At 45.4% G+C, this 27,776-nt stretch overlaps 1 protein-coding gene across 5 annotated transcripts; it reads right to left on the reverse strand.

The window, feature by feature from the left end:
- Positions 1-1,464: 1,464 nt before the first annotated feature.
- On the reverse strand, positions 1,465-27,702 carry LOC142575871 (uncharacterized). Of its 5 annotated transcripts, XM_075685600.1 has the most exons (14): positions 27,495-27,702; positions 24,240-24,292; positions 22,594-22,797; positions 18,443-18,604; positions 16,624-16,715; positions 15,856-16,021; positions 13,786-13,958; positions 13,235-13,305; positions 9,942-10,058; positions 9,204-9,682; positions 8,721-8,847; positions 8,208-8,347; positions 6,645-6,992; positions 1,465-3,653 (listed from the first exon to the last, which is right to left on the reverse strand). In XM_075685600.1, exons 1-14 carry the CDS (start codon positions 27,529-27,531, stop codon positions 3,396-3,398), a joined length of 2,427 nt encoding a protein of 808 aa, XP_075541715.1. In that variant the 5' UTR covers positions 27,532-27,702; the 3' UTR covers positions 1,465-3,395. The 5 variants fall into 5 exon arrangements, with proteins under 5 accessions (XP_075541715.1, XP_075541717.1, XP_075541716.1 ...); XM_075685602.1 differs by lacking the exon at positions 18,443-18,604; XM_075685601.1 differs by lacking the exon at positions 9,942-10,058.
- Positions 27,703-27,776: the final 74 nt, after the last annotated feature.

Raw genomic sequence — 27,776 nt, forward strand, 5'->3', positions numbered from 1 at the left:
AAAAACCTTCGCAGCTTGTTAGCATCTTACCGCGATGTTCTCGATTTTTCTTCACTCCATCTTGGCCAGACATCACTTGTAACCCATTGCATCGACACTGGGGATGCTGCATCGACGGTGGTATAGAGTATATAGGAGAGGTGGCGAAACGGCATCGCTCCGGCAATGCGCCGTTTAATACGCTATGGCTCTCGAGTTGCCGCCACTTTGCGTAAGGTGGCAGCAAGAGTAGTCTGGGCCAATTTCTCCTCTCCGTGTGCTTAAAAGTATGTAGCCGGCGGCTGTCGCAAGCATTAAAACTGTGTTTTTACTTCTCTAGCTTTTGAGAGAGAGCTCCGCATCGTAGTGCCGTACATAAAAAAGAGATCTTCAATCACACTGAATAGTTACCGTTGCTTAAAACGAACTTTCCGGCGCCGATTTACGCGCGACTTCAGACACGTTGCTTATTTCTCTTTTATTTGACTGTTTCATTTCTCTAATTTGCTGGACACAGATTGGTTCTGAGAGCTATACGGTGACTAATGCGTAATTGTCAAATGAATTGCGTTTGAAACGAATATCTTAATAATATGTTCACGATAAAGTAAAGCTTTTTCATAACTGCATTAATAAAAAGAACTCTTTATTAGCATGTACGACTATGCAGAACCACTACTTACTGTCTTACCAAAAGTACTATTGTGTTAACTTTATATATATATATATATATATATATATATATATATATATATATATATATATATATATATATATATATATCGTGAACTAAAACGTTCGGTCGAAAAGTCGACAGTTTCCGAGCACGTTAACGACTGCAAGATTAAATTACAGGGACGACAGGCTGATTTCAAAGTAAATGTTCATCGACGCTTTCTGCAACACCGTAATATTCCTTTCACAAGCTTCAGCGTGCGCGATCTGTCTGCAGTGTGCATCCCAAGTGAAGTACACTGCGTCGCATCTACAACGGCCACCACGGTAACCACTTGCTGCGTGTTTCACGCCGTTTCTGTTCCTCTTTGCTCAGAGTGGCCGGCCAAGGTATAGGCCGCGAACGCCAAGGCGTGGCGGCGCCGCTTTCTCTAGACACAACGGCGTCCGCCTACTCCCGTCGTTTGCAGTCTCCAGTATTTCGTATAAGGGCGTGCTCGGCCGAAAGGAGGAGGACAGCTAGCTTCCTCCGTTGTCTGACTGCATTACAGCGTTGCGCGCCCCTCGCAGTCGTGCTTAGGTGATCCACTTGTATATGTGGTATTTCTGGCTCTCTGTCAAAGTTGCGCGCGCGACAGCATGGGTATTTCCACTCACATTGTAAAGTTGGAACAGTTGGAGCTGAACGAAAAGAAAAGCAAAACAATTGGTGACCGCGCATCAGTGAAATTCAGTTACGGCCAGGTGATCATAAATCAGCTACGTCCGCACGCCTTATGTTACCCACAATGACGTGAAAACCAAATTTTTTTTTACGCTGTACACTCGCGGATAAGAATTTTCACGCTTCCAGAAAAATACACGCGCATCCCTTGCGATCGGCGCTCTGTGTTAGTCTTGTCGCGATTACCCGCGCCGATTAGGAATGTGTATCATATTATAGGTGTATCAAGCTACATAGAGCTTGATACACTTGCTTTTGAGGGCAAGGCCAGCAGGCAGCCTCTATAAATTATTAAATTCATAAACGGCGTTTTAAAGCCAGAAAAAGTCCGATAACAAACGACATTTTACAGCAGAGCGAAAGCTTGCGATGCACGTCTTTGAGCCTATAACCCCCTTTCGGCACCTGGCGACTGCTGAAGAAACTCGAGAGGTGCGGTGACGCGCCTGGGGCGCTAATTTAGCCACCTCTCCTATTCTACCACCATGGCTACACCCAAGCTCCAGTGGGTCTCCAGGGGTGTCTAGAAGCGAGCGATAATTCTCCCTAAATATTGAGTATTATTCAGGTGTTCTAAGCTTGCTCTGTGCGTTTTACTTGGCACGATGATCTTGGATCTATGCCCGACTTCATGCGGCTTCCTGCGCGCTTCCTGTGTACCCTGGTTTTAGTATGTGCGTGAACTTCATGATTGAATGTGTCATGCTTATGTGGCTTGAATTTAAGATTATGCGTAATTCGCCTATTTCTTAAGCCATAGCATGTTTAAATTTTCCATTTCGTAAAACGGGCACACTTGCTGCACTTGCACGTTGATTACAAAACTGATCACACCGCCATCAGCTTATCAAATTGCCAAATGCGAGAGCTGCTTTTGCAACTAAGTAAAATGATCTGCTAAGCAATAAGATGCGCCAGACCATTGCAGCATGCAACGTGCAGAAGTGCACTATGCGTGTGCAGTATATTCATTCATCTTTCAAAGAATACACTCATCAGCGAGTAAACCGACTAATAAAAAAAAACTAGAAGGCAATTCAACGTCAAGTCCACGAAAGACAATGTCCACGAGATCTACTGTGGCGCGAGACTGGATCGCGTGGACCGCATAATTTACTGCAAGAACCGAGCTGGAGCGCAGTCATTTCATCGGCGTCAACTGTCGGTTGAATTTCCTTCAAAATTACCATCGTTATTATCGCAATCATCGACATGATTGTCATCGTCATCGTCACAATCACCATCATCCTAGTCATTACTCCAGTAGCCCACACCCAGTAACGACCCACTAACCCCAAAGGCACATGAGCCATGACGTGTACGCACGAACCCCTTATAGATTATTCGAGATCTTGTAGATTGCACTACCTTCGGGACTGGCCTTCCAAGAGGCCCCCAGGAAGGATGTGTTTTCTACAATATTCTCTAGCTAAAGGTGACGCCAATGTCTCTGGGGTGCGCGCTAATAGCAACATTTGTTTCTATCTCGCTCGACAGCATACATAACAAAATAGCGAAGACGAAAATCGCAATCCACAGGACTCTCACTGGTACTATCAGGTTTCAAAATTTCGTCTTTGTCACACAGTCATCTCCATCAAGCATTTGATCACACAGAGTTGCACTCTTGCGTGAAGCCGGTTCCGAGTTCACACACATACTTAGCCTTTCTTGTTGACGGGAACCACACGCAGGATTCCGGCATGCAAAATTGCAGCACGATAAGCAGGCGATAAATTCGCGGTTTCGCCAACCACCCTAATACGGTCCATTAAAAACGCGTTCCGCTCAAATCCAACGTAATTACAAAACATATTCTAGACATACCTTATATAACCACTGGCGAAATGTCGCCAAAGTAGCAACAGCGCTATGGTTGTAAGCTTGCGTCCCAAATCTTTTCAATGGTGTAAAACAAGTGTTCATAACTTAAGCGCTTTCCACCAAGCAGAATAACGCAGTCGTGATACACATGCGAGAACTCAGTTGTCGGAAGACAGGGGCAATACTAGAGTAATCAGTCTATATCAGCAGCAGTAGACTTCGATGGAACGTTAATGTCGGTCAGGCCTGTCTCGTGCAACTTGGAGATCAGGAACCGCCTTTTGCGCAATGGCGACAGGGGAGCCACCGACAGCGTGACTTCAGGCTTGCCAGCACCCAGGAGTTGGTCAACCTGCAGCCGCGACATGCCCTCCACCGATGCGCCGTCGATCTGGAAGAGCACATCACCCGGGAAGACCTTCTTGTTGTTCGAGCTGACCACGTCTGCGTACTGCAAGCGAATAAGACAAATATTTATGTTCAAAAAGTATAGAAGCGTTGTTGAGACACCTGCAAACGTCTGCGAAAATGCAATGTTTCAGGAGTGTTCTAGGCCACGAACACGAAGTTGAATGCTTGGTGACGTTTAAAGTGCGAGATCAAATGCGAAGGTCGTAACAGACATCGCAGTGAGTTGCTCTACATAATTTGAGACGATACTAGAGATTCTGGAACCTGCACGCAATTCTTAGCGCACGGTCGTGTCAGCATTCCGACGCGCCCGAAATGCGGTCACTGCGGCAGGGCATCGAACCAACACCGCCTATAATAGATAGCATAAGGTCTGTTCACTCTGATCCTTGATATCATGCTCGTGACCCGATTGCGGTAGAATCTACTGCGGCTGTTCCTGAGCAGGTGACAGCGATTTTGACGTCACTGCTTTCGTCACGCCAGCCTTGGCAATGAAAATTCTGGGCCAATAGCATGAGGGATGGAACAGGCATCGTGCTATCTAGATGGTGTTGATCAAACCCACAACCTCGTGCTCAGCAGCAAATCTTCATGGCCAGTGAACCTAGTGTTGCGAGTTGATGTGAAGCATGATAGACCGTTAAATAGTTTCTTCTCCATATTTTAGCTTACAAGCTTGAGGCTGGCAATGCGTTACGTACTGGACGACGACACGCCGATGAAGTGAAGCTGCAGCCGCGTGGCTTCGCGCGGATTCTCGTACGAATAAGTCGCAACGACGGGACGCAAGTGATCTGAGGCGCACTTCCTCGAAAACCGCGTTTCGTACGGTTTCGAGAGAGGTTGAAAAGTCACTTAAGCATCCTTGCTTGAGTTGAATGCGAAAACATTATGAATTTTCTAATTAGCAAGGTATGTTCATGATACATGACGTCATATACACTGTCACGTGTCGTTTACAACTATACCTTAATGCCCCTGAATCCACCTTGCTCTAATTTGTACCAACCTGATTCCACCTGAATCCTCTTTAATCCACCTCAATGCACTTTAATCCATCTATTCCACTTTACTACACTTTAATGCACCTTAATCTGTCCTAAACCACTTTGCTGTATTTTGTACCAAGCTTAATCCACCTTATTGCGCTTTGATGCAACTTAATCTACTTTATTTCACCTTAATTCACCTCGATCTCACTTGTGCCAAACTTGTTGCACCTTAATCCATTTTAATTCACCTTCATTAAATTTAATTCACCTTTATTCACTTTACCTTACCTTTACATAAATTTTTCGAACTATTATTCGTTTTAATTCACTCTAGTTCACCTATATTAACTTTAATTACTTGTAACTACTACTAATTAACGTTCTTATTTTCTACCTCCTGCATTACTGCTGAGGCCATACAAGACGCATACCATTTACAACCTTCTGTATTACTACTGAGCCTTACAAAACGATGATGACGTCACTGATGATAATGATTCTTGTTACCATCGCTTTATCGCGTTGGATTTTCTGCCTTATAAGACATATAATGCTTCTGCACCTATAACTTTGTAGCGGCCCGTACTGCACACTCTGGAAGCGGTTTGGAGGTTACGTATGTATAACTGTTGTTGAACGCGCCCCTTCGTGCGTGCCCGTACGACTGTGAAGGGACAGCGATTACGGTGTAAACGTGCGCCACCTCTTCAAATATGCGCTCAGTATTTAAGCCCAGTGTTGGGGGCTCGCTCTGGTTCTTTTGTTTGCCAGTGTTGTTATACGCTAGTTCTGAGGAGGATGGCTAAAAGGAAAAGGCATAATCAAACAGCTTGGAGACATTGTTTGACAAGCAGTGAATGAAATTTCGCTTCAGAAGCGTGCGCTTCTGAAGCGCGCGCTCATTTACTCCGAAAACAAGAACACAATGTAAGGAACATCATGCAAAATATACACGCGATGAGATTCGTAGGTCACGCAAAGAAAGTAGGAAAGTGGAAAAAATCTTACCGTGTGAGACTTCGCCGTTAAATCTGATAGCATACTTAGTGCAAGCGTACTCTGAATTGCTTTCTTGTCGACTTGCTTTTTCTAAAGAGCTGTTGCAGGAGAGCTCACACATCGACAAACCCTTTCGCCAATCATGTACCCTTATCTTTATGACCATGTGCCTTACCGATCAATTTGTCTTAGTATACCGTATTTAGCATAATAGCGTGCTCAGAATGCGCATGCGCTGTACTCTACACGACCCATAATATTTAGCGCACACGCTATTTTTCGGATTTAATGTTAATGGCTTCATGTGGTTTACGTAAGTATGACAACATGGCGGTGATCACGGCTGCTAGCTTCGAACTGAATTTAGCGTTGCTGCTCGTAGCACTTGGTCCGTATCACTTCGTTCATAGCAAATGACAACGTGAAACGGTTTTTGCTTAGTCTAAGGGCGCTTCATTGATAACTTTGCGGAGTTGTCGAGATTGCTCCTCATTCCGAATGCTTCGAGGCCTAAAAAGAGAAACTTCTGGAACGGCAGTGTCATCTATTGGTGAAGTCGAGAGATATGCATGACGGCTGTCTCAGTACTGAGTTCGCCATCGACCGGGCAGGCGTGGAAATTATATATACAGCGTACTTCTTGCTGTTACTATGCTACTTGTCGCAGCTTTCGCGCGCAGATGCAATGCTTTGCAAATAGATAAAATCATTTCTGTAAGTACACCATGTATGCGTTATTCAGAGCATGAATGAATAGAGTTTCCCGGACGTAAAAAAAAACGCTTTCACAGTGTACTAAAATTCGGCTTTCACAGTTTCACATTTTTCGCATCTTTGGTATAGTAACGCTATTTCCCTTATTCCCCCTCTTATGTTATCATAAAACTAAATCTATTAGTAGTTGTACATTCGAACGCTATCGTATCGGAACAGTTCGATCAATACAGCACAACGTTACTTCGACGCCTGCTCACTAAGCTCGCCACGCAATGCTCCAAAACTACTCCACGATGCGGGACGCAGTCTTCGAAGCTCACCAGTAGCACGAAGCACTTAGCCGACTGCTTCAGCTTGTCGTCTGCGACGTCGACGTCGAGGATGCCTATGCCGTACGGCTTGCCGCCGAAGCAGCTGAGCGCAGCGGCCTTAACAACGGCCGATTCAAGGGGCATGCCACGAATGACGCCCAGCATGTCTCGACGGCTCGTCAGCATCCGGTACGGGCTCGAAGACATCACCGACAGCACCATCTGGTCGCCGGCAGCGCTGATGATCTTCTTGACCCGGGGCAACGGCGCGTCCACTACCGCGATTCCGTTCACGTTCAGAATGAAGTCCAGCGGCAGCACCTTGGACATGTCAGCCGGCGAGCCCTTGGTCACCGTCTGTACACCGGTGCAGAGAAAGCGGCACCCGTAAGCCTTTCCGCCCCCAAATCGTGGCACAGCTACACTAGCCGGAAGTACGTTTTTGCGGAGTCGCTGTGGTACCTCGGCTGTTCATTTGGGTCGTTAGCCCGGAAAGCTGCTACTGTGTATGGTCGGATTTTTCACGGTGCGCTCATGTTTAAGATCGGCTCTACGGCTAGGCAGACAGGTGAATAGCCTTCTTAAAATCACGTGCCATATCGAGTGCTTACCTTGTTTTTGTTTTTTTTTTCAAAAATTTGAGTCGGCGCACAGAAGGCGTCTTCACCGCCAAGGACTTTAAAGGTGCAACGCTTTTCGCTCGTACGTACACGTTGACGCGTAAGTAAAATACGCTGCGGGTGGCGCGTAGCTTAATACCAAACATTAAGAACAGAGTAGCACACCAATGGCACATTGTTCGTAGTCGTTTTAATTTACTCAAGCTGTTTTTTGAATTGTATTCAGTTCACTGATTGGTTAGGTTCAATTCCTAATAGGTTCAATTGTGCACAGTTTTAAATATTCCTTTAGGGCATAATGTAACTTCGAAAACTGTACATCGGGCTCAGGAACACCTAATAAAGCCCGTTCCATGGCGTTATGTTATCGTGGTTCTTTTTCCGAGCCCTGAGTAAAGCTGTTGAGAGACTTAAAAAAAAAGAATACCGATTACTAAATGGGCTCTTGCGCGTCTGGAATAGATCGCTCTCACTGCTGTTACAAAAGATGCAACCCCACATGACTATCGAAAGAAGACTAGTGCGTGGGCATCCGTGTTCAGTGCTCGCTTGTGTGCTATCTACCATTTAGAACGCTAGTGGATTTCGATCTTCCCGATGACGGCGGCGTCTACGCTATATGCCGTGGCCAATGGCTTTTTTTTTTAATCGACATGCGGGCTTCGTTCTTTCGAAGCAGTGGACTAATCTGGTGTTTCGCATCGGTCCGTGAGTTTGATGCAAGGCTACTGCACCACCCTCTAAATTACCAACAACGACATTGCAGATCAGTCCTGACATTTTCGCATCACGCACTGAGTAGTGTCCGGTCGATCTTTGTTTTGACGAAGGCAAAACACAGCGCACACGTTCAAATGCGGAACGCCTCAGCCTGTGCGCTCCGTGCTATCCGTATATGAAAGAGCAGCCGCGCCAGAGTGAAATGCGTCCTATCGGGCAGACTGAGACTCACGTCCACGTAGGTATAGCTCGCTTCCTCTCCCTCGACACGCCGCAGCGAGAAGCCGAAGCCCCAGAACTTCATGTACTTCTTCTTTCGGTAAAGCATGAGATCCACCTTCTCGATGGCCACGCTGTCTTTACCGTCCACGCCTGCAAAGAACGAACGCTTGTTCGATAACGTCGCCATGCACAGTGATGTGACAAGGCTCCATTCGTAACGCGGAAAGGGCTGACACATCTCGCCATGACAGTAGTAGTCTGTGTACTTTACACGTCGCCTATCTAGGGAATGTATGGAGCGTAGCACCAGCGTCTATTAGGTAATAAAATTGGAGTTGTTTATTAGTTGGCCTCTAGCAGTTATGCCTTCAATATTTTCATCAATGGCCCCGAGACAATAGCGGCATATTTTTGCGGTATTCAATCGTAAAACTGTCATTCAGGATGAGTGTGCTCCTATATGAGCGAACGAGTAGTAACGATACCGGAGCGGGCTAAAACAGTGTTTCCTGCGCGCACTTACTGCTCAGCGGTGCGGTTCTGCTCATGGACACCGGAGAGTTCCCTTTGTAGTCGATGGCTGAAGAGCTCTGCCCGCTGGACTCCATGAAGGATTCGGATAACTTGATGGCCGTCTTGCTCGCCTTTACCTGGGAGGATTGAAATCCGCTGTCACTTCTCGGTTCACCGGAGTGTGCCTATTTTGTTGGCGCTTTCACACTACGGTCATCGTCACCGACGGTGCGACACCTCTTGCGAATGGCTTCCTTAGAGAACCTTCCGCGTTTTAGAAAACGTGGTATGTAAAAACCTATTCCTTGACTTGTGCCGGAGTCCCCGAAGCCAACAGCATAAGAGCTGCTTGCCTTTCTACTATAGAACATACACTAAGACGAGTTTCTTTCTTTCATTTATGCGTGAGCGTATGTATACTGGTAACATTGTTCTCAAGACGGAACGCCCCTCACCATCGCTTCCTCGCGAGTTCTGAGGAATGTGTACGTACCTTGAGCATGAGTTTCTTGAAACTAGGCGAAGCGTAGCAGAGCAACGGTTTCTGGCTGTCGGCGCTCACGTCGGTCATTTCGTCGATCTGCTGGTGCTTGCGCTTGTCGTCCGGGTCCACAGTCTTGCTGTCTTTCGCGGCGTCGCTGTTCATGATTTCGGCGATGCTCGGTATCTCGCACAAGTCGGTCTTGTTGTAAAGCACCTGCCAGTTGAACTGGTCGAAGAACGGGTGGGTCTTCAAGTCGCTGTAGTTGCGCGAGCCGAGCCGTTCCACGGGGTTCTTCTTGAGCATTCGGTACGTCATGTCCTTGGCCGGTGTGGTCGCCGAGTGCGGATGCTCGTCGGCCCGCGGCCACTTCAGCGGCGACGTGATGATGCGTTCGCGAAGCAGCTGCTTGGACTTCCCTCGGAAAGGCACCCGACCCGTCATCAGCTTGTACATGACGATCCCCGCCGACCACCAGTCGGCGGCACGACCTGCGCACAATGAAGGACCACTGGCTGCGCGTATTGTGCCAAGAGTCTCAGCTAAGCCTTCCCGCCAAACCCGCATGACTTGCGTGCGAGGAGGCGCGTATACTTGAAGGGCGCAGCCCCGTAATCGTACTTCGCTAACCCCACGAAGGAATGTGGTTTGTAACCCCACGTAATGTGGTTTGTGGCCGACAAGCAGTGAGAGCAATTATTCATTTCGAAACGTTCTCATTTTCTGTTCACAGCAAAGTATAGGACGTACCGTATGGTCTCCTTTTGAGAATTTCCGGAGCCATGTACGGTATGGTGCCGGCCGACTCGCCGTCGTGGAATTCGAAGGGAGTTCTCCGAAAGTAGCCCCTCAGGAGACGCTTGGCGACTGCAGGGTCGCGCATGCATTCATGATTACAGAGGAACCCGTTATGTGCACCATGGGATAGTGCGTCTCAAGTAAATATCGGAACTGACTAAGCATGCCCAAATGAATAAGCTGCATCAGTGCGTCGGCAGAAGCTAGTGGCAAACACGTAAGACTTTGCTATTTCACTGCTGCTCGGTGCCGAAAATTTAGGGAACTCAGAACCTGCACTCCACTGTTTTTGGTTATAATTAAAAGAGCCAAGAGTATTCGAAACTTCTTAGAAGTTTTACAGAGATAAGGCTCGTAATATAAATGACCTTTTTACTGATCTATATAGCTTTCTTAGCATCTGGTTCCAATGTCTCGCTTAGTCTGCTAAATTGAAAAATAAAGAAAACATAAGCAACATGCACTTTGGCTGGATTTCAGCCGGTCCCCTTTACGGTTGTGTGCAGCCGACGCTCCAAATATATGGTGAAAACGGATAGACATGTTGGCGATTCGTGTTTCTTCCTCTCTGCTGTCACCTTACTTTTTGTACCCAACTAATAGCGATTTATGTATTACCATCTCAGACAAACCGCAACGCTCCGGACCCGCCGCGGTCGCCAAGTGGCTACGATACTCCGCTACTAAGAAGGAAGCTGTAAGTTTAGTTCCCTCTCACATGGCTTCATCTGATGAAGGGCGGGTTACGGCAACGCTCGTGCAATTTGTATTTTATGGGTCCTTCGAAACCCAAAGCGCGATTTAGGCAAATTTTGTAGAACCCCCCTTTTTTTTTTGCAATGCTCGATCTTGTAATGTGCTGACCAGGGGCTATACTTATATGTCACAGTTTGAGCTGTGGTACAAATGTGAGAGACTCGGAGAAAACGCAGGAGCTTTCGCGAGGACCACGCGGTCATCGCGAAATACATGACGCACAAGAGGCATCTAGAAGAAGTTTTCGTGACCACGACAGTAATCGAACCACATTAAATATCACAAACTACCAATAGTCTGGGAAGGTAAATGTAACAAAGGACAGTTGAGACTTTCATATAGCACTACAAAGTATAAAAAAAGCCCTACGGTCCCCGATGAACGTCACGGGAAAAGTCCATGCGGATTCCTTCGTCTACTCAGGCATGACACCACGAGTAAAGGGGCTGCGCTTCCATCAGTTACACTAAGAGGAAAACGATAGGCGGGAACGAAATTCCTTCCAACCATTTCATAAATATATAAATATATATATTGTCAAGAGGTGTTATAGTTCGATTGCTAAAGCGCTCAGATAGCAGAGCACCGCAGCGAGAAAACATAGAGCTTCGGCAACACAGGCACAAGGCTTCCAACCACACGTTGTCGTCGTCTTTCTCTAAGCAGTGCCTACTGCTCGTTGCTTATATATATATATATATATATATATATATATATATATATATATATATATATATATATATATAGCGTGTTATAAACTTAATGCAGAACAGGTATTTGCTTTACGAGACCAGGGGCCCCCTAAGGTAAAACTATTCCAATGTTCTTTTTTTTATTCCAATCTCCGGACGTCAAACTTGCGTAACCGCCAACGCAAGCATGGGGCGGTGATCCACAGGGTTGTCTGAACAGACCAACCAAACTCTCTCCTCATTTATAGGCGGTCACTTTGGTTTGCTTTAAAAAAGAATAACATTGCCTACACTGAGCGGCTGTCTTATCTAAGCGGCTGACAAGAGGCGAGGAACACGCTCCAGTGGACAGGGATTCGATGTGGCCGAGCCAGTGCATTGAAAATCGATAACCGGGCGACGACGGTGGTGCCGGCGTCTGTGATTGGTCCGTTTTCCCTTGCTTAGCTTGCGCTGGCTGGTCGAAAATCGCGGCGGCGTGCAACGGAAGGAGAATAATGCCACTAAAACGAATCCTCAGCAAGGAAGCGTTGGCAAAGCGAGGTCGTAAACGTTCCGAAAGTGCTCGAAAACATTATACGGCCACGCAGAAAACCCATGCTCTCCGGTAGGTACCAGTAGCCAGTGCCTGAGTGATCGGCGGCAGCCATCTTTTATGCCTTTTGGAACGGGGCCGCCTGCGGCTATTCAGTTTTGTTCGGCATAATAATGCATCTTTAACGCGCACACGTCCCTTAGACGCAGTGAGTTTTTGCGGTTTTGTGACGTCGTGTGGCAGGCAGGTGAAGTGGGTGCAGCCCTCAAACGTTTGACCGATAGCGGAGGTCTAATGGCGAGAAGGTGTCGAATAAAAAATAAAATTTTTTTTTGTTCGGTCCAATCATGCATAATCAGTGTGCACACATCAGATCAGATGGGGAGCTATCGCGGTTTTCATGATGTCGCGTGACATACTGGGTAAGTGGGGAGTTTCAAAAAAAGTTTGACCCATCGCGGAGCGCTGATTGCAGAAGTGGAAAAGTTTTGAATAGCTTCACGTTATAGCGCCCCAGGTGAGTAGTAGTTTTCTTCGCGTATTCAGCCCTATCAGAAATAGCCCATTCTGGCTGTCTTATTTTAATGCGATGGCAGAACGCAGAACACTCGGTTGGCAAATCACCGAGGCCGTGTAATCAAAGGCGGAGGTCAGCCGATTATAATACCACGGCACAGTGTATTTCATCCGAACGATTTTAATGTGACGGACACACACACAAAGTTAGCGAAAGTCTGATGCAGTCGTTGTGTTGTTCTGTGCTTGTCGACTACTGACACTGCTGTGTAATAACCATTGTGGTACAGACTTGTCTAGTTACATGATGCATCATACGTAGGCCATCAGTAGAACATGAGGTCTTGAGGAGTAAGTCAGCAATGTCAGTAGGTCAAGCTCGTCAGACTTGAGAGTAATATCTGCAGATCATAAAGTCGTAAAGTCATAAAATCGTGACTATGAGTGAAAGAGAAGTTTCTTCCTGCCGATATTGACGGACTATCATCTAATGATAAGAAACCATCATGTTATTCCAAAGCACTCGTTCAAGTGTAGCAAGAGGACGTGTGAGCTTGTTCGAAAGGTTATGGTCGGGACACTGGTTAAGATATCATGGCCTACTTACTTATGAACGCAAATACTTGGTACCCTGAATGTGCACTTTGCTGGTATCTTTATTGCCAGTAAAATGGCCAGCTAATGCGAGAACGCTGACATTTTTTTAAATCGTTTATGTACGTATAAAGAAAACAAAATGAACTCACAGTGACCATTGCAGACCTTAACTGTGTCGAAGTCGATTACTTTCACTCGCCCGCCCGGCAAAATTAGCATGCTGGAAAAGAAGTTTATTGTATGAATTCATCAATCTCGGTTATGTAGTCTTAAAACCAAGTTCGTCGCGAATAGCAACACAGCAAGGAGAACATGAAGATCTCAATAGCTGACAGTAACGACACTGTAATGTTTTCAGCATGCCTCTTATTAAAGCAGCAGTCGCGCCCGTATCATGAAAGATTGCGCGCGTAGAGCCGTAAAAATGTGCTGCACAATCGCATCAGTAGGAATGTTTTCAAGTATTGGTACTAATTGCCACTTCAACGTGGGTTCACGGGCTCCACATTTGTTTATTTGTTGACTTTGCACGTTTGTACCACAAGGAAAGGACAGCGTATTTGTACAGATATAAGCATCCAGAATGTCTACGATCAGGTGGAGCGGAGCTTACGGTGCCCATCGACTCGTGCTGAGCTCCAGCGTTGGTGGTGTGCTACATTCGCTGGTAGTGCGCCTGCAAGAACGAGCAGCCACTCACTTGGACACCTTGACATCCCGGTGGAGAAATCCGCGCAAATGCATATGCTCCAGCGCAAGTATCAGTTGCGCCATGATGATGCGCACCGCTTCGATCTCCAAGTAATCCTCCTTAGTCACCACGCGCATCAGATCTAGGCCAGCGATGTACTCCATGATGGTTACGTACGCCTCCTGTCATGATGCAAGCACGAGTTTTATTCAGAATAATGTGTGCCACAGTCGTAATGATGATTTGCACTCGCAAATTGAACTCAGTGACCATTGCAGACCATAACTAGGGACATTGCTGTTTTCTATTACTATCACCATATTGTTCTTGCAGTTTTCCTTTTCGCGACAAACTTTCTTGCACCACTACACAAGTCCCTCTCTATTGACGCTGTTCAAATTAGTTCAGAACCTCCTTGCGAGACAAAATAAAACATTGTTTTAGAAAGAAATTAACATTTCTTTTCAGAGCTACCTGGGAAGGCAAACAATTAGATTGCAGTACAATGTCTATAGAAGAAAGTTCGCCTAGAAAGCGAAAGTTACTTCTTTTGATGATTGATACATTTCGGGGTATACAAAGATCCGGCTAGGTGTACGCTGTTATATTCTGAAGTAATGTTATCAGTTTTCAAATATGTAATAATTTTCTTGCTCAGTAATGCGGTTGTTTAGGCGTGTTGGTAACTTAAGGCATGGCTAAACGCTTAAAGCTCACAACCAGATGATGACGAGGAAATGTACGGCCACGTGATGTACGGCCACGACATGACTTTACGTTCAGCTTTGCCATTCTCAATAAGTTGTTACAAGTTAGCACTCGTGTGTATGCCGTCTTACTTCACCGTCATCGTCTGATTGTGCGCTTTGAGTTCTTAGACATTTCTTGCGTTCGACTGTAAAAGAAGCCCTGACACGGTTCATTAAGGTACTGCATATATCAACCAACATTAAATGGGCCAAGAATTACCTAATATTGTCTCATAGTTTCCAAAGATACGCCAGAGTGTCAATGTACCGTCCTACTCAAATTAAACTTGAGAAAATAAGAGCTCTCCGAGATTCACATGTGTACACAAAATCTGTAACGTCGGGATCACGCCCTGCAGCTCACGCAAGTAAAAGAAAAATGCTGAGCTACCAAAGTTTTATACAGAAATCCCAACACGAGATTTTGGACTTACAACGTGATCAGAAATTGTTCCCTTTTGGAGCAATGTTCGCTCGTGATTAGTTACTCAGTGAACAGTGCCTGTGGACGCAGCACCAGGAACAAGACGGAAACCACAAGGAAAGCGTTAATGGGCGCTGTCGCAGCAGCACGAGCTACAGTGCGGTCTACTATCCTTGTTGAGTGCACGCACATGCATACGGCGATTTTCACGATGACGATGGCAGTAGTGACATCATTGTGTACTAGCTGATGTTTTTCGCTAAGAGATCTCGTCTGATAAGCCAGTCACTGTTATAAGCTACGAAAGCTTGGGTGAGGCTCCCAATGAGAAGTTAACTCGTAAATGGAAGTACGCTGAGGCTATGTTCCACAACGAATGAAACGAACAGCACAAACGCTGCCTGCAGCCAAACTGGCGCAGGGGTGACGAAGACAAGCCACACAGCGTGGAGGAGATCATGAGCAAGTGGACATGACGCAAGAAAAGTGAAAATTATGTGGACAAACTATGACCGATGTGGCCGCCGAGGTGCATTAGAATGCTATACACGACAGAGGTAGCGTTCATGGTGAACTACAGGATTGCATATGCACACGACGCGGAACAAGGGCTGCTTAGATGAGAAGAGCAGTTGAAGATTATTTCTTATATAGGTACACATGATACAAGTCCACTACAGACTTGACTTCATGTACGTGTCCATGTGTTTTACACTTGCATGCTTTAAAGAAAGGACTTGCATATGACCACCGATATTCCATTAATAAGCTGACCTGTGATGTCTTCTTGTATGTGCGAATAATCTCTCACTGATTTATCGCAAAATAGTTAATGGGGTGGATATACTTTTCTTCTATTTGGTTCCCAGCGATATACTGACAAGTCGTGAAGTCGTCTGAATTCACCTTGACACAGAAGCAGCAATAGTACTTGACGAGAAATGGGTTCCTGATGACGGACGCGACAACCTTGTCCATGGCGGCCTGCTTGTGCCGGCTGAACCGGTCCATGTTAACCAGCTTCACCGTCGTCACGTAGTTGGCAGGGCGGTAGTTCGCCAAATACACAGCCCTGTGGAGTGCAAATTCGGCTCAGGAGCAATGCCGGCTCCAAATTGTGAAAGCTCTTGCTAGAGCCACAACGTAAAAAGCAAAGACATTATATGTTAGATTCGAAGAAAGTCATGCCACCACAAATAGTACCAATTTCTCACAACATTGTGTGGCATATGTGCATGAGCTAAGTTTCTTGTACTATCTACGCGCAGGATTAGTTTCAGTGGTTGCAGCCTACTTTTACTACTACTTATTCTGCTTCATTAGTATTTTACTGCTACTACTTTACTACTGCTACTTCCACTACATTTACAAATATAGCGTATGTTCTACAAATAATGATTAAAGTATGAAGAATGTATTGGTCAAGCACAATTAATTTTCCCCCATACTTTCCTTTGCTTCATTGTTTATTAAGGTTGTTACTAAGAAAACAATGAGCCTCTCATCTCCCCCGTTTCTTCTCGCTCATAATAGAGCGTGCGTCTTTGTGCGTGCGTGTGCGTGCATATGTGTTTGCGTGCGTGCATGTTTTTTTTTTTGTGTGTGTGTGTGTGGAGGGGGGTGCGTCGCTCTAAGCCAATCATAAAAACTTGACTGTGCTGCATGCGAACGTACCCAAAGCCGCCAGCCCCGAGCATCTTCAAGTTCTTGAAGTCACGCATCCGTGGAATAAACGTGGAGAATGGAAGTGGTTTAGGCGGATTTAACTGCGAAGTAAACAACGGTACAATGCTATGAGAAGAACCACTAAGTTGGCACTTCACTGGATGGAGCGATGGCTATGTTGTTTTATACGATATTCATATGTGCTTCTGGGGAAAAGCAATTAGCAGAAGCACAGCGTTACAAATCGTTTACGCCATCGCAACAGCTCTGTCATCGTCTGGTATTTTCAGTTTATATATTGTCGTTGTCTTTGCTGGTACTTTAACATTATTCTAAGCGGTTCCAGCAAAATATCTAGGCAAAGCTTAGCATGTGTGATATTTCTATGTTTGCTTTCAATTTCTGCTGCTCGTTCAGAGAAAAGACGTCGACCTTTGCTATAGTCATTGTACTGTTACAATGAACGCGGATGGCTGTTCTTTAGGAATAAGTGATCACATTTTGAACGAACATTCTTCTTGCACTTCAGAAAAGAACTCGAGCTATGAAATTCTAGAAGTGTATAATCCAAAGAATTTTTACAATTTATCACCGTGGGGACACACCATGTAAAGATTTTTTTTTCCTTTTTCTTTATTCTTGTTGTCCATCGTCATTGGATATAGCATGTTGCCACGCTTTTGTAATCGCCTCTATCGGCCACTCACGGCTACCAGAGATAAATCTAAATAAAACAAAAATCATGCATGCGAAATACGGTCCCTCGTCATTAAGTGTCTACCACGTGGGCACCCCTAAAATCGATATCGTCCATCGTCGATGCCGAATGCCCGGTAACAGCACTGCAATGCAGTCTGTTTTTTCGTTTGTTTTGTTCATCGCAACAGTTTTCTAACGCTATCGCCGAGCATTCTGCATTAACAGACGACGATGTCAACTGAGGTGGTGCGAACTAGATAGACACTGAACGAAACTTAACCGCGCGCACTCATCTTGAATGTTTACTAACCCCAACAACTGTTTCCTAGCGGAGTCGGATAGATTAAATATATGTTTCAGTTTATGCGCGGTTATTTCGCTATATGCGAAGGCCTACTTAATTCCTCACCCATGTTTCGTCGCTTAATTATGAACAATGTCGAGAAGGCAAAATGTTCCTAATATTTGCCTTATGGTTAGCGCTTCCTTTCACTGTGTGTTCATGATACCCCCCGCCAAACTATATGTCGAACTCCATTACACATAAAATTTAAACTCCAGTTTCTTTGCCAGCAATTCTTTACGAAACAAGGCTTTTTTCCAACTTCTTCCCGGCTCGCCAGCTGCGACATATTCTGTGACTGTGTTAATACAGAATTTATTCGCATCTTTTTAGTAGACATCGGTGCAACTATTGGCGCGTGTGTAATATTCTTTGGTATGTCATCACGGATATAAACTTCATCTCTGCAGGTTGTTGCAGCATTACTCTGCTGTGTTCGCATCAATTTTGTTTGCTTTGGCTTTATAAACAAAACTAATGCAAGACATTAAAGGAGGAAGCCACCCATTGTCACGAAAGCCAAAGCTGTCCCTGGCGAAACGAACACCTGTGGCACTCCACTAAAACTGGGCCGTCACCGGCACTACAAATTATTTTACGTCTGCATTTCAACTACTCATCAAACAGAATTGGTTTCAGTGATTTGACGAGTACCGGCATGCGCAGCATGAGATCACCGATCGCTAGGTCGGATATTTGTGTACGGTCTAATCTTCCGCATACCTTTACAAAAAATGTGAAACAACACGCTCATCTTTCAGAGTTGAACATCTGTCAAATGCCCACCCGTTCAAGCTTGTTGACAATAGCGTCGCCAATGGCCATCCAGTCCGTGACGGGGACTTCGGCAATCTTCTCCAAGGATGTCGCTACCTCGCCCACGATGATAGTCAGCTTGCGTACGGTGTTACCTAGTTCTTTCGCAACTTCAGGATTTTTCTTTAAACACTGCACGAGAAGCGGGGTCGAAACTGACGGCACGTATTCGATCTTCCTTGACACGTTCGTTCAACGTATTAGTAAACAACGCATCACAAAATATGACCGCCCAGTCTGTTTGCGAATCGCGACGTAGCTGTGCACACAAAATATGTAGCATGGGTCTCCCTTCCGAGTGACATTTTTTGAGCCCTCTCACCGCAGCTGGCCGTCAAGAAGGCAAAAAAATTAACGATCAATACAGCTGCTATATGAATGTTCGCTGCACTGCTGCTGTTTGTTTTAGCGCGGATGATTTTAATATAACATGAAGTTGACTCTTAAATTTAGCATTACGCTTCAAGTTTCTTTCGAGCACTACTTCAGCCTAAATGTATCTCATGTCTCAGTTGCAGCTAGTTAACTTCAAGTAGGCGGTAATGCGCGGACTAGTGTGATTGGTGGATCAGGCTTAAAACGCACGGAAAAATGTTTGGACCTATAAATAATCATTTACATGCTAGAACATTACTTTGCAGGACAATTTGTAACGTTTTCTCACTTTGTGGTCCCCGTGGTTGGAAATATAGAACAGCATAAGAAATGAAATTCTCTCTCACAGAACTCTTCAATAAAGGAACTTAAGTTGATCTCCGCCTAAACTACAAAGGTCAACATTTCAGCGAATGAATTCACGAAGATTTTAGTTCGTAAGTGCTATTCATTATTGGCAGTCAACTTTCTCTAATAGCGTGTTCAGCTTGGGGAATACCTCAAATTTTCTCTTATGAAAAATTGAAGCTGAAGAGGTTTTTGTGAATAGAGGTACTGATGATTTGCAAGTTAAAATACGCTGTGACAAGAAGGAAACTTAGCATGTACAAAAATTGATGTGTATGCACTCAGTAGACTATTTTAGCTGTTGTAGCTGATCAGACAAGTTATGGCATTCTGCGCGGCCATTCATAAAAAATAACTCCCTCCAGGCTTCCCCATCGGCGTCCTTACAGGGCTTTCTTTATCACGCTGAAAACCACTCAAGGAAAAGCACGCACGTGGGCATTTATTTCTCTAGCCATCCATGTATGACGAAAGCACATGATAAACTGACAGGAGAAATAGAAACATTAGAGGTGTATCCTAAAGTTAATTTAAGTCCTCCCCGTAGCAGGACTGGTACGCAATAGGCGAAGAGAAGGGTGATTGTATGCTCCTTTCCCACCTCAAGAGATTCCATGGAGGATGCCATCTAAGGAGCCTCGTGTAATTTTCCTCTACATAGGGGAACCGAAATAAGCCTCGGAGAAAAAAACAAAACCTATAGATCAGAATTTGCAAAACATGTAGGAGGAAGTAACCTTTCGTCGGTGATCATTGGAACTGGCGGAAAGAACGAAAGAATAATCGCGATAGCACTCAGCTTTTTCTTAGTGCATGCTTGCCGCCAGTCTTGTTTCGCAATGTCTTTATCGCCAGATGTCCCTTCATCCAATTGGCAGACCAGCGCTGGCTGGCCGGACAGCACGCAACTGAGGTCGAGGTTAAGGGCGCTTACTGTGAACCTGAGTTCAAAACAAGTCTATAGCAGATATGCAGACTACGTTTTTTCCGCTTTATGTGTTGACGAAGGCGAAATTTTCTGATACAGACATTGCACAGTGGTGCATAATTTGCACCAATTCTTTAACGTTTTATTACGGAAATTAAAGATTGCATTCTGAATTTGAAGAAAAGTGTGTTCGAGAGAAACCCATTTCTGTTGAGCCTGCGGTAAGCACACGTTTCGATATTTCTGGAACCCATGAGTGTTGCTCCTCGTTCTGCCTTGATAGGGAGTCGAAGGCACCAAGCTTTCGTATATTTCGTTGAGTCAGAGTCTCTTCTCCAAGGAGACAATATGCCAATACGACATAGGTTACGAGACAAGTGGGCGACACTCGCGACCTGAAAGCAGTATAAGCTTCGTTTCCGGTAGATCTGAAGCTACTATACTCGTTGAAGCCATACAGCTTCAAGCCTGCTAGAACTAAAGTTTAGCAGCCGCAGCGTATGCCACTAACACAGTGGTTATGACATCGTGGCAATCATAAGCAGTGCATAAATTTCTTTTAACTTTTTCCTCCTGTGTACGAGCGTGTCATGTTCCGTTAGAATTCCTAAAGCTAATTTGTTGCCGAGAGTTTATAACACGGCAGCTATTAGTGTCATTAGTGTTAATTAATGTCATTAGTATCAATTGAGCTTTCAGGATGTAGAATAGAAAATGAATTGCCTTATAACGAAGAAAATAACTCAGTCGTAGTTAGTCTTGAATTCTGTATATCTTCTAAGATTAGCAACGTCATTCGCTAAAAATGACGCGGTCACAGCAGTTAGCTGCGCATGTAAAAAAAACTCAGGTTCTCTAAAGAAACGTTGCAGAGCAAGCATGCAATAAAATGGGCCCACATTAACGGAAAAGAAACATCCTTATGATAAAACTATTCGTAACAGCAGGTGCCAGCCATCGTGATGCACAGCTTGTTCTGTTATTAGTGAAGCTGGCGGGCTGATGGGAAACAGCACTTTAGCTCGGCTTTAGCTTTAGCTTTAGCTCGGCTTTAGCTTTAGCTCGGCTCCTGACTAGTTTAGCTATTGCAACACCAAGAAATCACGGTGCGCATTTGCAAAACCTTTTATATGAAACCGTTTCCTTATTGGCAGGCACTTGAGCCTCTGCCACTCATAATTAGAATCAGCGTTTGATTGTGGCCTAATCATCGCCGAAATGGCCAATCGGAATTAGAAGTAACCATAGTGGGCCGATATTTGCAAACACTTGCAATAAAATTGTCCATAAAAGCAAATTCCAGCCAAGCGTGATGCTGAACATGTTAGCAGAACACGCCGTACAATGCCAAGGAGCACTAACGAAAGAAAAGCTTCGTGAATTCGGTCCGGGAAGATTTGTGTACGCGGGCCGAATTCAGCACTGTGCTAAACCGTGGGATAGGCGTGCTTTTGGTCACCCTACCACGACGCGCCGACAGCTCGAATAAAGATGTTAGTGTCCACCAACGAATGCCAATGACATGTTTGCCATCACTCAGCAAACAGCATGCCACAGTCAAACAAAAAAAGCAAAATACGTTGGATACATGATGGCCCCCTCGTTTTCAAAGTTTGACTCAAGCCTCTGATCGTTTTTTATTTTAATGTAGTCTTTGGTCTCACTAAGCCTTCTGACAATGCTGCGCGAAAGACTCCAACACACAAATCCTGCTGCTGCTGTTGATTACAGGAGGCCTAAGTGGAGAGCAAGCATGCGATAACGGATTCGCTGAGGATGGACGCGGGGAGTGCTTGTGTAATCAAGGCATTGGAGGACAAGGGTTTGGTGCACAAATCCCGGGTCTTCGTAAGGGTAGAGGGTTGCGTAATATCACCGTACGTGTATTATTGGGCAAGCGCAGATTAAGGAAGAATGAATACAAGACAAGTGTGCAACATTCTATAAAGAGAGCGTGGACTCGTCTATAGTTAAACTCTTTCCCATGCTTTCCCTAAATAAGCTATACCATCCGGCCAACGAGCGCATCGTAACACCGACAGCGCTGTAGAACGCAGGATGCACCGTTTAAGGAAATGGCATGTTCCCACGTTGTGAAAAGCATTTAGAATTTCTAAATTACGTTTTCGTCTACAATGCCTAAGCATCGCGTTCAATTTCGTAATATATATGTGTAACGTCGGCAACAAAAACGTCTACCAGCAAATATATTTTACCTTACTAAATTTTACAATTTACAAAAAATTTACTGTTATAAAGTATACATAATTACAAATTGCGCCCACCTTGCCAAAGAAGAGAGCTTGGATTATTTTACTGTTTGCAACTGCGGCCAATTTACGCGGGATACTTTAAAATCTTACTTTTAATGCACTGCGTATGGTACGAAAATTGAAAGTTTGCGTTGTAGTTTACGGCCACAACAGCTTATGCTGCACGACGGTGCGGAGCCGCGGAAGGTGATTGTTACCATGTTATGGAGACCGACCAAATTCTCGACCATATCGCGGACGTCCTGGTACGTGATGACCTGTTTGGTGAGCTTGAGTTGGCACTCTTGCGCATGGAGAACCACCTCTTCCTGGCAGAAGTGCGACAGTGGCTCGCGCATCAGGGACACCTTGCTCTCGCGCTTGATGAAGAACTCCAGCAGCACCGAGGCAGTCTTTGGGATCTGAAAACGAGCAGATGCGCGTAGCATTCTATTAAGGGTGACTATTCCGTACTACGAGGACATGACTATAGGGAACCCCCCAGTGCCGCTTCCCGGGGTAGCGACAATCTGGGCCGTCCTTTCAATCCTTCCCTGTGCAAAGGGCTGTATGCCTGTGTAGTGTCATGCTCCCCGCCACAGTACTTAAATAAAAAGCAGTTGCGTGCGAATGCCCCATTTAATGGTTATGCTGCTTGTGCTTTTCGCGCTTGTTCCGCGTAGCTTCTATTCTTCTTGTCCAACTGCGCCTTCGTCCCAACTATACTTCCAGTTGTTATCCTCTTTGTGTTCCCGTATTAAGGTTTATACGAGTGGCTTCGCACAAGCTTGCTTCCTTGCACTGAGTGCTTGTTATGCTCGTCTGATTGACCGAAGCACGCACCTAAATCCCTACACCTTGATGCTATGAAGGCCTTAGTGCTCACACCTTGCCGAGGAACTGATGGCACTAAGCATCACTTCTTGCAGCGCTAAACTGTGAGATTGAAACCGGTGGAAGTGAGTTCTTTCATAACAGCATTTAGATATGTTTGTTTATTGTGGCACCCGTTGGCGATGACAGCACGCTGATCGTGAGTACAGGTGGCCTCAAATACATATTCTAGTGACAAGTGCGCGTATTGCTGGCTTTTACCGATAAGCGAAAAGCCGCAGGAAAAACCTCTCTCTATCTTGTCTAGTAAAGTAGGCTTGCGCCTACGTTACAAGATGGATTATTGATACAGATCTAATACCTACAACATTATTGCACTTCAACGTTACTCCATTTGTATGCACTAGCACAAACTAAAGCTCGATATCATGCTTTTAGTGTGACTGCATCAACGCACTCTATGCAGTTGCGAAATGCAGCTCACCCACTTGGCTCTTCGTCTAACTCTATCAAAAAGTTAGCATGCGAGTATTGCTTCTGCGGTCTAACTTTATGAAGGCTGGGACAAGGGGATGAGGCTCCTCGTGCAATGTGTAGCTAAAATTACCGTTAGTAGTGCTGGCTACTTGGAAAGCTATGTTGAATTAAACGTGTTAGAACTGTGTTCAACATGAGTCTACTGGAGAAAGTGGTGGCGCGAAGCAATGTATTAACTGGACGACGGGACAAACAAGCTCTCGTCCTTGTTTGTTTCACCGTCCATTTGTTGAATGTGTTTCGCGCTACGCTCTCGCCAGAAATTATGACATGCCAACAAGCCCAAGCCGCTACCCTTTTAGGTTACGAATCTAGCCTTCCCAGGAAGCATACACGATCGAGATCATGCAGACTATGCAAATTTTCGCCCAGATAACTTAATTCGCTGCTCTCTAAGATGGAGTAGGATGGTCTGCACGGATTCATCCGTTCACTCTTGACTGGTGACAAAAGTGAGGAACTAAAAGCACTGATGAAAATCAAAGTTGCTTACTCTAGGGTAAAGTGACACCAGCATCTTCGCCGACGCTTTTCTCTTGTCCAAGTCTGCAATATCAAGAACATGTCTAAGGAAACACTCACATCCCGTCACAAGTTCTCTGCATGTCAACACGAAGTGGTAAGCGTTTTCTATGGTCCCTTCAAGCATGTGACGTGGAACTAATCTGAATTATGAGCAGGGTGAAGAAGTCCAGCAGTGCAACATTCCTACATAGACATCGAATCAGAAGCAGCAGCTTCTGCGCCACTTTACAATAAAGATGAAACTACCGTTATCTGCGTCGAGTACTTGCAATAGTAGCACTAGAGGAGGAGCGCAATATGTATATATGAAGAGAGGGAGAGATGGTAATAAAATAAAGCAAATGTATTGCGGGTTGTCTTTCCAGTGCGGTAGGCCTTTAGGGGTCCTGGCGCAGACTGCTCGGTCGACTGAGCTGGTCTGGTCTACCAGGCGTACATTGGAACGGTTGGGGAGGGAGGAGGTATGTCGGGGTTCTGATCACACTGCAGTAGGATGTGGTAGAGTCTGCCTGTTTTACCGCAGAACCTATATTCTTAAAAGTATTGCCCAGAGAAGAAGAGGTTCAATCATACGGCGTGAGGACACATGTTATTTTGAAGTCATCGTAACGTGTTTTTCTGCAGTTTGGAGAAACTGGGCTGGAATGGGGTCGACTGTCGATATTATTGCGTCATTTCGTGGCGGGGAACAATCAGAGTGGGATATTGCTCTTTTTTTGTGGTTAGTTCATCCTATTTCTACATGGAATCGGTCTTGATTGTGGGACTGCTGAGATACTTATCCCTTGAAGTGGCCACTTTGGCCACGGCTCCCCGGTCTCAATGGTATGGCGCCGCATCAGTGCATACTCTATGGAGGCCTTCGAGTAATGTTTCTCTAGTGCCCTGACTATGGATTTTCTCCTTCCCTCATGATGGTCTGGGTGACCTTCAAGCCAGCAGGTAACTAAAATGCTCATCCAATATGCCCAGCAATGTTGCCTTTCTTGTGACCCGCCAAAAATCAGAACTAGAAATCAGAAGTTACAGCCATGGAATGCTGCGACATTCACATTCTAATGGACGGCTACACCATCCCCCAATGCAAACACCTCAATATCCTCTGGCTGACAACTGAGGCGAATACCAACAACGCTATCCTCGTAAACCACCTGAAGCACTCAACGGAACGAGCCACGCATGTGATTCGACGAATCTCCAACAGACAGTGCGGCACAACGACTCGTCAAAGCGTTTTATTTCGGATAGCATACGAGGCCCCCCTTACACAGTCCTCTCCAAAACAGAAACAAAAAAAGTCGACGTAATTATCCGAAAAGCCTAGAAGCAGATCTTAGGGTTACCCATGAGTACCTCCATGGCCCGCCTGCTCAATTTCGGCCTTCACAACGTCGCCGAAGAACTTAATGAGGCATTCTTCAAAGGACAAACTATGACTAGGCTTGTCCCCTGCGGGGCGACGCCACCTAGCAAATTATAAATGACAGGCCCAGGGACGCCAGCAACCAAAACAGTTCTGCCCGCAGGTCAGAGACAGCATCTAACTGCCAAACCAAAAAAAAAATATACGAACTGCACACAGACATAAAAAAGCATATTCACGAAAAACGCAGGTACTATTTACAATTTTCACGGGAGTCCAAGGAAAGCTTAATTAGTTTGGTTGCTTAATTACTACAGTCTAATGCGCTTGAAAGATAACTTTGTGGGTATTAACTCAGCAACAGGGTCACGAGGATAAACTTTTGAAAGTAGGGCTTTGTGTGCGTAACTGTGCCTTTTTTATGTCGACATGAAGTTCGCGATTCGTTAGTCATTTCTAGGGATGACAGTTTCGTCTCACCGCTCATTGGCCGGGTAAATCAGAAATTGCCGTTTTCCTAGGCGCTTGCATCGTATCTCTTCATTTGCTTTGGGTTTGCATATGTTCGTGTGTGCGCGCAAAGGAGGGCCATGCAAATTCGCTTTCTTTAACTTTACTTTCTTCTTTCCCTTCAACTCATCGGTTCCTCAAAGCTGGGGAAGCACGATGTTAATGCTACCTATCACTCCTGTCTCTTTTTTCTCCAGGGGCGCTTATAGTAAATATTTGGCGCTACCGTCACATTTCTAAAAAATGTTGTCCATATTTTGGAAACATTTTCTTACTGCGCTCGAAAAAGTGTTTCAGTGCCTCTTTAATATGCCAGTAGGCCAATACGAAAATTTCAAGAACGTTGCTCAGGAAATACTATAAAGAGTGTTACGATTACATGGCAGTAGGAAGCCCTCTTTCGAATTAGTTATCACCATTAATCGAAGACTGTATCACCAGAACCATACTGAAGAACAGGACGGTGGATTGACAATATGTAAGGGGCTACAGGCCGCAACATCCTACATCATGGATGTCCTTTCCCCTAGCCGATATTGTCATTCAACTTCTAAAGCATCTAGACACTCGAGGTCACTGGGCCACGTAAAGAGTGTGTAACTCAGGTGTTAGAGCTAGGCTGTATACGTATGCACACACAAGAGAGAATGTGCACGGAATAACCGCATACTACATGATGCAAATTGACGTAACTACTTTTCAAAATTTTAAAGCCAATATACGTCTTTGTAAGCAGTACTTTACTAAACCGTTTCCTTGTAATTCTCGGCTGTTAATGAGATGCTTAAGGTACGACTGAATGCGCAGGAAGGTTACGCTATCGTCAAAGCTGTGATCGTTGGTTTATTTCAAGCTTCCCTAAACAGTGTTACATTTTTTCTCGGCGTACACAGTTCTTCGTAGTTCCCCGTGTATTTTGCACACTAGATGGCTTACCCTACGCACCTATTTCAGTGATGGCGTGCCTCGATATGTCCAATATTAGAGCACACAAGTATAAACTACATGGCGCTCATAAAGTATCTATGGCGCTCCTCAGCTTCGCAATAATGTGATCGACTAAGAAATTATTAACTTGAAAGCGTTGGCTAGTCGGTTGTTCGCATTCACGTGAGAACAGTGCTAAGAACACGGACAAAGGTAACGGCACATATACAACGACACGTAGTGCTGTGTCACAGCTCAATGTGTCATTTTCTGTGTGTGTTTACCTTCGTCCGTGTTTTCTGCGCACGTTTGTGCCTGTGTATAGTAAATTATACGGTTTTTTGCAGTAAAACACTCGCTATTGAGTTAGGAATTAATACTACTAGCTGTGGAGAGCGCGCTTCGTCGGGAAATGGAACGTACTTGGCCTGTCGGCCGGCGGATGAGCAGCCGTGGCCATGTCTCTTTTGCCTGTGCTCGGTTGTTGAACAAGGGGTGGCCGCCTGTGCGATGCTGGCCGAGATCCGTGGGGCGGCACTAAGTCCGGCTACGATAGAGGGAGGTCGCCGTCGTTTCTGACGCGGTCCTGCAACGTCGTGGTGGCACGCGCGAGACTGCCCAATCTTCTTCTCCCTCGTGGTCAACCGGCAAACCCCCACGTGGAGGGCATCGTTTCCTTGATGATGATCACAATTTCCTTCAAAA

The sequence above is a fragment of the Dermacentor variabilis genome, chromosome 3, assembly GCF_050947875.1.
Source record: "Dermacentor variabilis isolate Ectoservices chromosome 3, ASM5094787v1, whole genome shotgun sequence".
In the NCBI taxonomy this organism is placed as follows: domain Eukaryota; kingdom Metazoa; phylum Arthropoda; class Arachnida; order Ixodida; family Ixodidae; genus Dermacentor; species Dermacentor variabilis.

Coding starts and splice junctions, on each gene's coding strand:
- LOC142575871 (XM_075685600.1), bottom strand. CDS start 27,531: ATGGCCACGGCTGCTCATCCGCCGGCCGACAGGCCAA. Junction 18,605..22,593: donor TGGTCGGTCTCCATAACATG/GTAACAATCACC, acceptor CTTCTCGTGCAG/TGTTTAAAGAAAAATCCTGA. Junction 10,059..13,234: donor TAAGGTCTGCAATGGTCACT/GTGAGTTCATTT, acceptor GCGACCCTGCAG/TCGCCAAGCGTCTCCTGAGG.